General features: G+C 43.7%; 1 protein-coding gene across 11 annotated transcripts in view; it reads left to right on the top strand.

Annotated features, from left to right (window-relative positions):
- Positions 1-16072, top strand: part of Agtpbp1 (ATP/GTP binding carboxypeptidase 1) — a 156770-nt gene that overhangs the window by 51409 nt on the left and 89289 nt on the right. For 8 of the 11 annotated variants that reach the window (XR_005881012.1, XM_040756106.1, XM_040756105.1 and 5 more), the window contains 5 exons: positions 503-680; positions 7592-7689; positions 10396-10440; positions 12179-12295; positions 15291-15979. Coding sequence is in view for 10 of the 11 variants with exons in the window: in XM_040756106.1 (XP_040612040.1) it covers positions 503-680; positions 7592-7689; positions 10396-10440; positions 12179-12295; positions 15291-15979 (1127 nt within the window). In the remaining variant the exon portion in view is untranslated. The remainder of the gene's footprint in view (positions 1-502; positions 681-7591; positions 7690-10395; positions 10441-12178; positions 12296-15290; positions 15980-16072) is intronic. The other 3 variants (XM_040756107.1, XM_040756109.1, XM_040756108.1) reach the window with 3 other exon arrangements.

Raw genomic sequence — 16072 nt, 5'->3', positions numbered from 1 at the left:
ACACACACACACACATGATCTGAGAGGCACATTAGTACACACGATCTGAGAGGTGCATCAGTACACACACATGCACGCACATGCACACACACACTATCTGGGAGGCACATTAGTACACATGATCTGAGAGGCGCATCAGTACACACACACGATCTGAGAGGCACATTAGTACACATACAGGCACACACATGTGCATGCACACACATTTTATTTCTCACACTTTCAGTTCTCAGCACTTCCTTACTCTTCTTCATGCCTTGGACCAAGTGTCTGAATGATTTTCATTTTCAAAGAACTAATTTTTGCCTAGAGAACATTTGAGGAATCAGTCCCATGTGACTCCTGGGTACAGATACTTCTAAAGAGTAAAACTGTTTTATAACTTTATTGTGCTATAATATTACTTTGTGTGGTGTTTGTGGCTAAGAAATCATTCTTATGTTACATCTTGAACATAGCAGTATTGAGCTGTTCAGTAATTCACATATCCTTGTTTGAACAGGAATGCTTGGCCGTCAGGACGCTGGATCCTCTCGTCAACACCTCTAGTCTGATAATGAGGAAGTGTTTCCCCAAAAACCGCTTGCCACTGCCAACCATTAAAAGTTCTTTCCACTTCCAGCTGCCAGTCATCCCCGTGACTGGCCCTGTGGCTCAGCTCTACAGCTTACCCCCTGAAGGTGGGCCGGGCTGCTCGGGCTCTGTTGACACTGTTGCTTAAGACTTGTGTCTGGTTCCTCAACAAAGGTCTTAATGTGAGCATGACAAATCCTCACGTTTATTTTAGTCAACAAGCATTTCTTTAGGTGTAAGAAATTAAAGTCTAATAAGGGAAGTACTGTGTTGCATGTATGTCAAAGTGAGTTGTGAAAACACACAAGAAATTAGTCAACAATCAGTTTTCAGAGTGTAAGAAGGTGACATCAGATGCTTAGGCCATTATATGTTTAGGATTACCTGCGTAGTTTTAAAAAGTTACTGCTTATGATGATGATGATGATGGTGGTGGTGGTGGTGGTGATGATGATGTGGGTGTGTGTGTACTGTTTGTGCCACACACACTATGCTCATGCTACAGTGAGCATGTAAAGGTCAGAGGGCAACCTTCACAAGTTGGTTTTTTCCTTTCACCACATGGGTCCCAGGGACTAAACTTATAACATTAGGCTTGCTGACAATCCCACTGAGTCACATTGATGGCCTGATTTTTCCTACTGTAAGTTAAAAACCTAATCACCAAAATTAGCAAAATTGAATAAATAACTTACTTGGAAGAAAAGTGAAATTATTTGAGGTAGGCTGTTTTTCATTTTTTAGTGTAACACTGCAGGTATGTAATGTAGTAAGGAAGAATTTAAACTTTCCAATGTGTTTTTTGTTTGATTTTTTTTGGGGGGTATCTACTGAAATGGAAAAGAGATGTAGTTATGGATTGTAGGGTAAAAAGGGCCAAGGAAAAAAATGCCCTGCCCCTGACTAGACCCAAGACCTGTGCCCAGGGAAAACACCCTGGCCCTGACTTGACCTCAGGACCGCGGCTTGAAATTGTACCAATCCCTGAGCTTGCCCCAGAGTCAGAGCACAAAAATCCACAGATCCTAAGCCACCCTGGAAAACGCCACCCCACCTCCCCAAGAAATCCTATATAAACTCCTCTATACGAAATACTATATGAGCTCCTCTATAAGAAATCTTCTATGAGCTCCTCTATAAGAAATCCTCTATGAGCTCCTCTATAAGCTCTGCTGTACCCCGTTTGCTGCTATTTCCCACCTGAGATTCTTCCTTTCCAATAAATCTCTCGAGTGAGGTTTGTTGTGTGATATGACATTTTCACAGTAGTGGAGCCCAGCTGTAAAGAACCATGTAACACTTTCCCTGGGGATAATTTCCCTAGCAGAGCAGAGTTGTTACACAGGGGGACCTGAGCAGAGCTATAACAACACTTGCCCAGAGCAGAGCCCAGCTGTGACACTTCCCAGAGCAGAGAGAGCTGTGACAACTTCCCTGGGGAAACCCTCCCCTGCACAGGGGGAAACCTTTCCCTGGAGCAGGGCTGTAAGCTCCTAAGCATATGTAGTATTCCTATTGCTCCAGACTTTGTGGTATTTCTTGGCTCCCGACCGCCAGGATACCTTTTCATCCAAGCTGCAATGCTTACATGGATATTCATAGAATTCTGTGTTCTTACTATGTCTTTGGGAAAGTTAATTTTTATTATATATAAAATACTCGAAATAAATGTTTTAGAGGTTTTCAAGCAATAGTTTTTAATCCTTAATATGGATTTATTAATGGCATATATCATACTGTATATTATTAATTTAAAAATATTAAATTGTCTAAGCACAGATTTAATTGGCATAAAATACCTAAATGCTTCATTTAGAAACACCTTTCAGAAGTCAGGCTGCTGAGATAATTTGCAGGTAATGGCATGTTACGTCAAGCCCAAGGAATTGAGGTCAATCCTCAGGGCCTACATGGTGGACGGAGAAGGTGGACTGTGGAAAGTTATCCCCTGACCTTTACAGGTGCGCGCGCTCGCGCGTGTGTTTGTGTGTGTGTGTGTGAGAGAGAGAGAGAGAGAGAGTCAGCAAGATTGAGTCTAGAAAGTTCTAAGTAAGATAGCTGAGTGAAATAGTTTTCCATTTCCTCCTCTCTGTTCTTTTGTTATTTCTCACAGACTCTGAAAGTGAGGACATTTGTAGCCTGTCTGAAAGGCAGGCAAGGGAAGTCTTCGTGAGACAGCTATACTGCTGTGGTAGAGACAGGCTGGGGTGGACACGGGCTTCCTCCTCTCCATGCAGTCTCTGGCTCCAGTAATGTCACTAGCATTTAATTTTGTGGGACAATCAAGGAGTTTTGAAATCTTTCTTTCCTCTATCTAAATACCGGATTCTGGAGGTGTGAACTGTAGGTATTTGTGGTTCTGACTGTGTAGAAGGCTCGGGAAGCTCTTCTATGATGCAACAGGAAGTACCAGCAGGGAGGAAGTAGAATATATCCTCATAGTGATGCGTGGTCAGAGTAAGGGATAGTGAAAGTCCACCTGCAGTGTAGTGAGTGCACCAGGCATGGGGAAAAATATGAAAGGTGATATTTTCCTGGGGTCTCCTTTTCTGTATGTTTCTCAGACTTGATGAATCACTAAACTAGAGATGTGTCTATTTGTTAACTCACAAGTCTTCATTAAAATGGGACGGGAAGACTCTGGTAGTGACTCCCTTGGCCCAAAGAGGATGTCCTTAATCTGTTTTCCATTACCTTCTAGAGTGTCAGAATTGTTTGTTAGCCTTCCTGAGCTACAACATGAGCTCCTCTGGGATAGGTCTGGACTGATTCTTGCCCTTCAGATCAACAAATTCTCTACTTCTGGATGTTTAGATGGGTGTTCTCATTTCAGCCCACATGCTAACTACCCGACTTAGTATGGACACCACTGAACTGGGGTTCCATCTCATGAGATATTCTCCATTTCAGACACCTGTTACATGGCCAGGCTTCCTCTATTTTGGCGTGACTAACTAAAGTTGCTAGGGAGTTTCCATAACCCTGTGCCAGTGTTGACAGTTTGCTAGATACAGATGTGTGGTAGGTCAGCTGACGCCATCCCGGGCACTGTTCATTGTTTGCTTGTTATAAAGGATACAGCTCGGGTACGGTAGAGGGAGTGTGGCACGGGATGCGTGCTCTGCAGGCACGCCCTCCTCCTAGCATCTTGACATGCTCACTAGCCCAGAGGGTGAGCCATGACCTAGTAAACCATTGATTGTTGATGACTAATTAGTTTGTAGGTCCTCCTTCCCTCCTCAGAGGCTGAGAAACAGGGTTGAAGTTCCCAGCTTTCTTTAATCGTGTCACCAACCTCCATCCTGAAGCTACCTAGGGTCTTACCAAGGGTCCTGCCATTAGAACAGAAGACATCCCTGCCCCAAGAAAGCCCAGAGGTGTTGGGAACTGTCATGCCCAGGGACAGGATGGCATAGCTTTGTATCACAGCAGTACTGCTTAACTACTCTTTTCTCTTTGGTACCCTTTCAGTCGCATGTGGGGCTTTAAGGGTACAGTTAGGGTGTGCTGAGTGGGTGGGGCTGGACTCAGGACTTGCCTTCTGGTCATCTACGAAGTGCCATCTATGAAGATCTGAAGGAAAAAGTTCTGATTTGAGGTCTCGGAACCGTCACTAGCTTCCACCACAAAGGTGGTGTGTTCTTATATATGAGGTGTGGAGCTGTTATCTTAGCTGCTCTTCCTTAAGTGATAAGCAGAGTATTGCTGCAGCCAGTGAGACGACGGGTTCACATGTTGACAATGCAGAGGGCCCCACAGAAGAATAGCTGTATTAAGTCCTAGAACCTGCCCATTCTGTAACACCTAATAGCCCTGCATTGTTACTGTGATGTAACAACCCATTTCAGTGCAAGACTTCTAATATCATTACCACAAACAGAGCCTTCTACATGGACTAATAAATTTGGTGTTGACAGATTTCCTCATAATAATTCTTGCATTTCTAAAATGGAAATAGCAGAAATGCACATTTTTTTTTAAATGTAACATACCCATAGGACCACAGACTGATGTCAGAGACTGCCCCTGTGTCATTCTGGGTAAAACTCTGGGAGCCTTTATTTTTCTTGAATGGACCCACTACTGCTATGTAAAAGCCAGAGAGTTTCAGAGATGAATAACAAACCCTTGAGAGATCTGACTATGAAACATGAGCCAGCATGTCAGTTTTGATAGTAAATTTAAACAGATAAAATACTCTTATTAAAGGTTGCCTGTGCTGGGACCTTTAATCCCAGAACTTGGGCGACAGAAGATAGGTAGATCTCTGCATTTGATGCCAGCCAGGTTTACAAAAGTTTGCTGGAGAGAACTCAATAATACATTTGAATATATAATCGAAATATTATTTTAGGGACATATAATTGATTAAAACTGACTGGAATAATAAAAGCCAGAAATGGAGTATGTAGTCAAGTTTATTTGGTGATATCAACTGTTGGTGATGTCATAGATTAGTTCTCTCAACTTTCAAGGAATTTTCCTATGCTTTATTTTCCAGAGCATAGAAAAAAAGAGAAAAGTTTAGAAGCTAGCATGATGCTGAAAGCAAAACTGGTAAGGATTACTGGAAACAACCTACAGCTAAATCCCACTAATCTAAATAAATGTACAAATTCTAAAACAGAGCAAATTGAACTGGGCAGTGTTTATTTGTGTAGGACATCTTGATTATTTTTAAGAAATGAAGTTCACTATAATACTAAAATGGGCGAAGTTTATTGTTAGTAGGTCAAAAAAAGGAAGCCAGTTATTTCAGTAAATACCATGAAGTGATTCCAGATAAAATTCATTAAGTAAACTGGCAGTAATTTTGAGCAGTGTTACTAACTTAGATCTATACCATGCCCCAGAAATAGTAATGAAACATTAAAAGATGTATCTCAAATCTTATAGCTAAGTCAGTAATATAGAGAAAGGACTTAACCCATTGAGAGGGTTAGATGTATGAGCCATGGGGGATTTTGTTACAGTGTTACCCAGGAAACCATGACAAATTTAATAGCACCAGGTATAAGGAAAATGAATAAAATATAGTTGTTTTCCTGTGTCCATGTCTCCATGTATACAAAATCAAACCTTTGATACACACAGCATATCACACACTACCTAAAAATATATTTGTATACACAGATATGTCCATACCCTTAGGGCTGGCCTTATAGATCTACTGCATACAACACAGAGAGAGAGGGGAAGTGGACCGTGTTTATAGACACAGTAAAAACAATTCCTTTATTTATAGCTTCTAAGTCCTTTTAGGAACTGCGGGCTCTTTCCTTTAATGGTGGCATCCCAGGGTGCCCTGTATTTACCTTACTAGCTGTCAGAGATATGTAGAAGTTGTTCCCTGCATTGCTGTTGTTAGTTGACTTAAAGAAGCAAGGGCAGCTGGGTCTGTAGCCTCTGGTTTTGCCTGTTGCTGAGGTATGGCTAATTCTTAGCAATGCAATGCTGTAAGGAAGCTGTGTGATACTTCACAATTGGAGCATGTACCTAAAGGAAATACTTGGAGGTTTGCCCCAAATTAAAAAAAGTTTCCTCCAAATCTGCACTATTGAATCAGGTGTTTTTCCTGTCTGCAATAGACTTTTGTTGAATTTAGTGCATTTTCCCCCCTAAAGACTGTTCTGCTTCTGTTCTTTTTCCATATGTCAGCTTTTCCACACACCCATGGCTGACTGCTGTTAGGGCTTAGGGTAAACAGATCCAGGTTGGATCTTAGTGGACTAGGCCATCAAAGAACATTTGTAGCTTCTTGTAAGAAAGTTCGCACTAAGGAGCGGCCTTCTCTCTTCCAGGGAACACAACTGATTTGGGTTCATCAATTTGCATTACAGACTACTGATCAGGTATTACCCATAGGAGTTGATGTCACTGCTGTAGTAGAGTCTGGGACCCCTCAGCTCAGATGCAAGGGTTCTGTTGCTAATATTAGGCAAAGCAGTCAGTACTCTGTGTCTACATCATAGTGGACACAGAAGTCAAGTAGCTTAGGAAAGCAGCTCTCAGCTGTTACTTCGTGAGGAGCCTGGTGCTTTTGTCCTGCCCCTCGCATCTCTGCTCCATGAACTTTACGTGGGGCTCCCTGAGTGCTTCTTCAAGCTGTTTCCTTTCATTTCCTTAGTCTTGCATCGGCCTAGACAATGGCTGTCCCTCTTGCTTGGTCTTGCTTCACTAAAATGTTCTCCTCTCAGACTAGAAAATGCAAGTTGTATCAAGCCATTCTTTTCTTGGAAATCATGTGTTCTGTAGGTTTAAAATCTAACTGACTTGGCTGACTGTGCAATATCTATCCTATCTCATTCTTATTTACCAAACACACTCTACATGCCAATCATATTTATTGTCCCAACCTTCTGTCATTTCACTTTCTTGCTTCTTTTTACAGCCTCACGACTCTGGCCCTGGGTCTCCTTCAGGTGTTGCCCTGTGAAGTGGTCACTGGTCACGCCTGTGCCCTATGCGGTTGTGGCCAGTGCGGTCTGTCCGGGTTTCCCAGGGCATTCCTCCTTTGGGCCAGGAATCATATCTTTAAAAAATCCCTAGTTTGCAACACAGTTTGTAACACAGCGTATGGCCCATGATCACTGAAAGAAGCAATTGCAAAGGGATGAAGTGAGTCACTGAGGTTTGTCGTAATGCTGCATTTGGGCTGCAGTAGCATAGGGCGTTATTAGATGGTAACTGAGAGCATCATAGTAAACATTTCATTCAGTTGGTAGTGTTTCCAAGTTTTAGGGTTCTTCCACATACTTTGTGAGGTTACTAGGGTTGAGATATCCTTACAGATGTTTTTTTAGTAAGAAATTTAAAAAGGAAAACAAAAAAAAAATGCCCAGTATATGAAATTGTTGATGAACAAAAGGAAAAAAGGAATTTCTGTTGAGAGGATGAGTGTGGTAGCTCAATGAAGGAATGTCTGCCTTTCCTTGGTGATTGGAGTGCAGTGTGCGCACTGTGCGTGTACCCCGTAGATGCTTGCCTCTGACCCACTGACCCTTGTCTTGCATCGCAGTAGATGACGTACTAGACGAAAGTGACGACAACGAGGATGCTGATTTCGAAGCTGAACATGAAGTGGAAAATGAAGATGACCTAGATCAAAATTTTAAGGTTGGTCCATTTTTGTCATTAGGAAGCTTTATACGTTGTGCATCTCAGCTTTGAAACAGATTTGCTGATGCATAGGATCATAGACACAGTGTTGGAGACACGAGGGCTCTAAGGGAGGTAAATAACTTGAGAGTGCCGTAGCAGTTTATTCCAAAAGGCGTTTCCTTCCGTCAGCAGTCTTTGGGGGCTGTAAAATACCAGGAATACAGTCCATGATGCAGGTGCTTCGTGATGGCATCACGCTATTAGGAGGACGCTGACTTGAGGAAGTACGAAGATGTTACTGTGTCACCTGAGCTGCCAGCTGAAGCGGCTGGTGAGCTGGCAGAGTTCACTGTGTCCGGAAGGTCAGAGACTCTCCTCTGTGTCATTTGGCACAGAAGGGCCTCTGCAGCCTCTTTGATTGTTAGCTGCTCAGCTTGTTCACTGCCTGCTTTGAGGGGAGAACCAGGTTGACTTTTGCCTGGATCTGTTTTACCTCTTTTTTTCAGTCTTGGACTATTGGGGTTGGAGAGATGACGGCTCAGCAGTTAAGATGACTTGCTGCTTTTGCAGAGGACCAGGTGCACTGCCCAGCATCCACTTGGCAGTTGACGATCATTTGTAACTCCAGCTCCATGGGGCTTGATACTTCTTATGGCCTCTGAAAGCACCAGGCACACACGCAGAACACATGTGTGCAGGCAGGCAAAGCACTAAAAAATCTTGGAATCTGGCCTTAATATTGGGGCACACTATGTATTTGACTTTGCAGAGTCTAAAATACTGGAAGATGTATCTTAATAATAATATAGAATCAATTTTGCTACCACAGTGTGATCACAAAAATAGGGCAGGCTTTGCTGTTAAGACACAAATCTGGGTGCCTGGGTGTTTAGAGCTGATCTAAGCAATGGGACTGGTAGACTACCAGCTGTGAATCATCTCTCATTAATCTTCATGAGTTTCAATCAAAATACAAGATTTTAGTAATAAACACTGCAGCGTGTCTGGTATAGTTGATTCTGTAGTGATATGTTGTTTGTGACCTAACAAAAAAAAGCTTGCCTGAAGATCAGAATGCAGAGCTAAGCCACTAGTTAGCCGTAGAGGCCAGGCAGTGGTGGCCACACCTTTAATCCCAGCACTCGGGAGACAGAGGCAGATGGGCTACACGAGAGTGAATCATTCACTAGTCTAAGGAGAAACAGAGCTCACAACTTTGATCCCAGCACTGGAGAGGCATAAGGCAGGAGCTCCGTGCAGTGGAGGCTGAGGATTGGTGGGGACAGGATCGCCTCTTCAGTCTGAGGTACAAGTGAGAGCTAGTGGCTTCCTGCTTTGCTTTTCTGATCTTCAGCTTGAACCCCAGTATCCATCTCTGGGTTTTTATTAGTCATGCCACATGTGTCTTCACATATCACAGTTTTGTGATGGTCAAGAGTATAAAGACTAGGGAGTGAGGACAGTTGGAACAGTGACTGATTTTGCTGCTGGAAAACTGTGTGCATTTGAGAGTGAGTTAGGTTTGTCAGCTCTTCTGGTCCTTTATCCATGAGCATACATACACCATAACTGCAACACACTTGCCATGTGTGTCCAATTTATCATTTGCTCCTATAATGTCTTTTATGAGGTTTTTTTTTTTTTTAAACACCCTCTCTGCTGCAAGATCTAGCCTCAGATACTGAATTTCGTTATCTCTTACTTGGTTCATTCATTTGAAACATTTCCACAGATTTCTTTGCTCTTGACATTGGAGTCTTTGAAAAACATTTGTTGGCATCCAGTTTTCACTGAGTTAACAATGACAGTGATTACTCACATATTGTCTACTTCACCTTAACAAAACAGTTATAGTTATGAGGAAAATAGTATTTATTGAACATTTAACCATGTGCCAATCCAGGCTGCTCGTGTACTGTAGCCATCAAATGATCACAGCAGTGTAGACGAGGCACAGAAGGCTGTGTGTGCAAGGGGACACACGGTGTGGTGGGGGCTCCACCCCTCACCCCCGCCCTGTGCTCCACTCAGTGTGGTGGGGGCTCCACCCCTCACCCCCGCCCTGTGCTCCATGCAGTGTGGTGGGGGCTCCACCCCTCACCCCCGCCCTGTGCTCCACTCAGTGTGGTGGGGGCTCTACCCCCTCACCCCTGCCCTGTGCTCCATGCAGTGTGGTGGGGGCTCCACCCCTCACCCCCACCCTGTGCTCCATGCAGTGTGGTGGGGGCTCCACCCCTCACCCCCGCCCTGTGCTCCACTCAGTGTGGTGGGGGCTCCACCCCTCACCCCCGCCCTGTGCTCCATGCAGTGTGGTGGGGGCTCCACCCCCTCACCCCCGCCCTGTGCTCCACTCAGTGTGGTGGGGGCTCCACCCCTCACCCCCGCCCTGTGCTCCACTGCAGTGTGGTGGGGGCTCCACCCCCTCACCCCCGCCCTGTGCTCCATGCAGTGCGGTCTTCAAGTCCATGATGCATTGGCTGAGACTGCCGGATGCAGCTGCACGAGCCTCTCCTGCCTGCACTGCTGTCTGTCTCTGACTTGCATTGGCCGTTATACATGGGCATTCTGTTTGCCTTGACTTTAGGGGAGGACCCACAGTGTCTTACGGCATGACTGGGCTGCAGGGGCGGGCAGGGGGGCTGGAACTGTTCTGCTGTGGTTGGTGGTTGGCTTCCAGACTGCCTTTTCCTCACCAACATGAGTCATTTTTTTTTTCTGCAGAGATTTCAGTCCAGATTCTTTAGGTTCTACACAACTCACCTGCAGGTAACCATAGAGGTCAATACTCTTAGCTTCCTTAATGCTGGAGTGGCTGTTCCTAAGAGTGAGCCATATGCCTCTGCGTAGTCCTGGCTGTCCTGGATCTCACTGTGTAGACCAGGCTTTCCTAGAACTCACTGTGTAGACCAGGCTGTCCTAGAACTCACTGTGTACACCAGGCTGGCCTAGAACTCACTGTGTATACCAGGCTGGCCTAGAACTCACTGTGTAGACCAGGCTGGCCTGGATCTCACTGTGTAGACTAGGCTGGCCTGGATCTCACTGTGTAGACCAGGGTAGCCTGAGACTCAGACGTCCACCTGATTCTGCCTCCCAAGTGCTGGGATTAAAGGCACATGCCACCACTGCCCTGAGGGGAAAAAATGTCTTTGTATTTTTTACTTTGGATGATTATATGTTAATCAAGAAAATGAATACATTATTTGTTCATAGATTAAAAACTTAAATGAAATTATATTTTCATGAAGTAATAATTACATGGTGGTGATAATATGTAAATAAAACCAATCTCTTATTAATAGGAATTACAAATCTTATTTATTGATTATATAAATAAAAGCAAATTGCCAAGTATAAAATATCATATACTTTTATTAAGATTACCAGTTAATGTTCATATATAGTTAAATACTATATATGGAGGATTTAAGCATAGTAACATAAATTTGCTTTAGGATCGAAATTTAAGTCATTTATTCTGACACCATGATAAATAGGAAATTCAAAATGAGCCTCCTTACCCAACTATTAAAGTTGTGAGCTTGTGTGAGGTAAGGCACTGTGGGTCTGAGTTGAACTAATACTTATTGTCCTGTCATGAGGAAGGCATATAAGCTCTTAGGGAGGATAGCGAGGGCTACATGATGAGACTCAAAATACAGAAGATAAAGAATTTAGGGACAGAATTGGTTGATGACATGTCTCTTTTGTCTGAGGATATACTTGGGACTTGCTCTCTTTTTTCCTTGAAGGTGTGGTTTGGGCCCTTGGGTCACTTCTGACTCTCCTGGCCCTGCAAGCCAATAGTGTGCGCAGTGACAGTGGGCCTCGGAGTGTGCAGTGTGTGCTCTGGTCTGTACTGGCAGGCTGTGCTGGCTAGCTCGCTCACATCTCCCGTGTGCAGTGTGTGCTCTGGTCTATACTGGCAGGCTGTGCTGGCTAGCTCGCTCACATCTCCCGTGTGCAGTGTGTGCTCTGGTCTGTACTGGCAGGCTGTGCTGGCTAGCTCGCTCACATCTCCCGTGTCTGATTGCAAGGTCCTTACTCACCGGGCATCCCCACGCAGGTGTTGGGGACGGAGTAAGCACGTCTGTTTCAGGGTTGTCAGAATGACTTAGATGATGGAGATTAGTGCGTGCCAGCTGGTGGTAGCTACTTTGCTTGCTGTGTATAAATGTTTTCAGTTTAATTCTCTTGAGTCTTACTTTACAGCACACTGATAGGGACATTGAGGGGAGAATACATGATCTTTGTTTTTTGTTTTTTGTCTTGACAAGCTTGAAAACTCTGTTACAGTAAGATTAGTCATGACCAAGCAACAAAATCAGCACCAGTGATAATCTATAACTAATTAAAAGTTCTGATTTATGATTAAATTGAATATAAATTTTATCAGTGATTATTCAGTAATCATAAGTAATAATATTTTGGGATATTTCAAATATAAAATATATTCTCTAACATTTTTGTGTTTTTATACTAATGGCATGTTTTATTATTTCAGAATGATGATATTGAAACAGATATTAACAAATTAAGACCCCAGCAAGTACCAGGACGAACAATAGAAGAACTAAAAATGTATGAACACCTCTTTCCTGAGCTTGTTGATGATTTTCAGGTATAAATATAGAAACTTTGGTCTTACCTGTTTTTAATAAAAAGTTCATTTTTTCTCTGTTATGAATATAATTGCCGTTTTCCATTTCTGAAAAAATGGCACTCAACTTGCTTAGAAGGGAGAGAGCACTGGTGTGGTTTTTACATTTTATAATCACTTTGGTTCATCACTTTGACTTGCTTTTTAAAAATTTGTCTTATATTCTTAAAATTGCATTATAAAATCAGACTGTAGTCTTCCTTGTGTTAGTTTGCCCATTTAAGTAGTGCTGAGGAGTTCTGTAGCTTTACTCTTTCCTTTGTAGTTATTATGTGATGTAGCAGCAGTCAGGGCAGAGAGGGCAGCCTGCAGCCCTGAAGATGTAGGTTGTTGTTATTAGCGTTTCTTGTTCTCATGTACTAAAATAAAATTATTCAGCTTGGGTTATACAACAAGCCATGTTGATTGAATTGTGTGGCAGTTAGTAGGTGTAGTTTTTGTTTTTTCTGTTTCTGCTGTGCTGGTTCTTAAGTCTTGGTTTAAAGTGCAGGTTTGGCCAGGCATGGGAGCACACAACTTTAATCTCAGCACCAGGAAAACAGCCCAGGTAGATCTCAGTGAGTTCAGAGGCCAGCTTGGTTTACACAGTGAGCTCCAGGCCAGAAGGTTATGTGTTTGGACTAGCTAACCTCTAAGACTTGAGTAGCTTTGCTGTAAACATCGTTGCTCTCCAAATCCCATATCCTTAACTATAGTTGATTGAAGAAGAAGATTACAGTAAGTTTATATAAGAGACACAAATGAAAAGTATTTGCCACTTTTTCATTTGTTTTTGGGAGTATACCTTGGAATACAGTGAAAGATAACCTCCTGCCTCCTAATTCCCTGTACTTTCTGTAGGTTTGAAGTTCATTGGACCTTTGAAATAGAGCAGTGGAAGGAGGTAGGAGCCAGGCAGAAAGGAGTTGGGGTGGGTGGGGGAGGTCCAGTGGGAAACAGTGGGGGAAGGAGAAGGAGCCGGGAGAATACGGGTGGGTAAGTTTCCATCCATGTAACCTGCTGAGTTACTCTGTGTAATCTGTTTGGTTTCTCTTGAACTGTTTGAAGACAAATACTTTGTAAATCAAGGCAGACAGTAATGTAGTGGTTGTGGGTGGGAATTGATTAGCATGTAATGACTTCACCTGTTTTCCTATAAGTATATGCGTGTAGGAATGTATAATGCAATACAAGTTACCCCTTTTGTGTGGGAGGACAGTAGAGTGAGTTTATAATGGGCCAGTGACTCTCAGCCTGTGGTTGCTACTTCTTTGGGGGCTGAACAACCCTTTCACAGGGGTCACATATCAGATGTTGACATTATAATTCATAACAGTAGTAAATCACAGCTATGATGTAGCATTGGGATCCTTTTATGGCTAGGGCTCACCACAATGTGAGGAGTTGTGTTAAAGGGTCGCAGTGTTGTGAAGGTTGAGAACCACTTGTTAGTGTTCAGGCATCTGTGCTGGCCTGTCCTTGGAGTTCTGACAGGACACGCCCTCAGCTGCAGACACTAAGAGCACTGCCTGTGCACACTCACCAGCTTCCCATCTCCTTCCCCTCTTTCTTTTACTCCCTCTCTCTGTTTGTCTGTCCCCCTTTCTCTGTTTGTCCATCCCCCCTTTCTCTGTTTGTCTGCCCCCCCTTCCTCTTTCCTGCTGCTCTTGTCCCTGGAGGCCAGTCTCCCCCCTCTCCTTTCTCCTTTTTATGATCCTTTTCCCTTAATAACAAACCCCTTTGACTGGATGATAGTGGTGGCGCACACCTTTTATACCAGCACCCAGGAAGCAGAGGCAGGCGGATCTCTGTGAGTTCAAGGGCAGCCTGGTCTACAGAGTGAGTTCCGGGATAGGCTCCAACTACACAGAGAAACCCTGTCTTGAAAAACAAAAAACAAACACAAACCAGCCCTCTCCTTGAAGCCTGTCACATGGTGTCTTTCTCTCTCGAGCCTCACTTTTAAATGATGACACCACTGATACAGATTCTCCTCATTTTCCAAGCCCTTTCTTCCTTCAGATTGTGATACACATCTGTGTTTACATTGCCATGACCTCCTCATAGTTCAGCTCCTAGCTAGGCTGACCTTGATGGGTTCCTGGACAGCCTCATACCATGTGATGATGTAAACAGGGGCCCAGCTTGTTCTTGGTGACTTCTTGAGCAGGCTTGGTTCTACTTTGCGTCTGAGTGTGGGTAGCAAGGACAGTAAATGTAGCAAGTGAAGATATGTGTCTGAGTCAGAGCTCTTGAACTATGCTACTTCAGGTAAAAACAGCAATATGCATTTATTAGTGTGTTGTGCATTTTGCCATTAAATTAGAGTTTTTATTTACATAGCTGGATTTATTGCCAAAGAAGTTATTCTCATGCCTGATTGTCTTTCTCATTTTATAAGTTTCAGAATTTGAAATGTATGCCTGATTAGTAAGAAGAAATATTTAATGGTATCATATTGAGGATTATAAGAGTTTGTTGATTCTGTTAATAGTTTTTGAAAGAATTTTACTCAACCACCATTGAATCAATTCCTGGCATATCATATGACATTAAGCATTTGTGAAATAATCTGTGACAGCTGTCTGCATCACGACCAACGTCCACCTCGTTTCCGGATGAGCAGACCCTGCTTGCCCAGTTGCTGGGTGTAGTAAAATGAGTGTCATTGTAGGCAGCACGCGGAAGTCTCTTCTTGCAGGGCAGAAGAGGATGGAGCTCAGCTTCTCGTGCCCGCTAAGCAGGCATTCTGTTGTCGAGCTGTCTCTCAGCCTTGGTTTGCGTGCTTGTTTATTTAACGTGTGTGAGTGTTTGCCTGCATGCATGTATGTGCACCATGTGCATGTCTGGAGCCCAGGGAGACCAGAAAAAGGTGTTCGTTTTCTGAAGTAACGCGTGACACAAATATGATCTTACTTTTATTAGCATAATTTAATACTGACAGGTAACAGATTAAACTTATTTTTTTCTTAAATAGGACTATGAGTTAATCTCTAAGGAACCGAAACCTTTTGTGATTGAGGGGAAAGTTCGAGGCCCTATCGTTGTTCCCACAGCTGGAGAGGAAGCATCTGGGAGTTCACGCAGTGTAAAGAAAGGAGCTGGGGTGAAGGAGAAAGTGTCTCCTAAGGGAGAGGAAGCCACGGAGGATGCCAGGGGCAGTGACAGGACGCTGCCACAGCAGCTAGGTGGTCAGAACAGAGCCGCTGCTTCAGCTCACAGCTTCAGCAGTGACATTGTGAAGGCCTTAGACCGAATCACGTTGCAGAACGTTCCTTCACAAGTATCCCCGGGCGTGGCTGCAGGAATGAGGAAGGACTGTGGTCTGCCTCTCAGTGTCCTCTCATGCACGAAAGCATGCCCACATGTGGCTACGTGTGGAAGTACTCTTTTTGAAGGGCGGACAGGACAGCTTGGGAAGCTATGTTGTACTGGAGTGGAAACTGAAGATGAAGAAGACAGTGAGTCCAGCTCATCTGTAGAACAGGCCTCCTCTGTTGAAGTCCCCGATGGACCCACACTCCACGACTCGGACCTCTACATTGAGATTGTGAAAACTACAAAGTCTGTCCCAGAGTACTCAGAGGTGGCTTACCCTGATTATTTTGGTCACATCCCACCCCCATTCAAAGAGCCCATCTTAGAAAGGCCTTATGGTGTGCAAAGGTGAGTGGCAGATTTCTTCTTCCTCATAAGTGAGACCACTGTGAAAATGTGAGGCATACTACAGATTGTATTTGGGGTCTCTAGGAAAAATTA

The sequence above is a fragment of the Mesocricetus auratus genome, unplaced genomic scaffold (assembly GCF_017639785.1).
Source record: "Mesocricetus auratus isolate SY011 unplaced genomic scaffold, BCM_Maur_2.0 Super-Scaffold_100013, whole genome shotgun sequence".
Lineage (NCBI taxonomy): Eukaryota > Metazoa > Chordata > Mammalia > Rodentia > Cricetidae > Mesocricetus > Mesocricetus auratus.
Note: the sequence above shows the minus strand (reverse complement) of the source record. Positions and strands in the feature narration are given on the sequence as shown.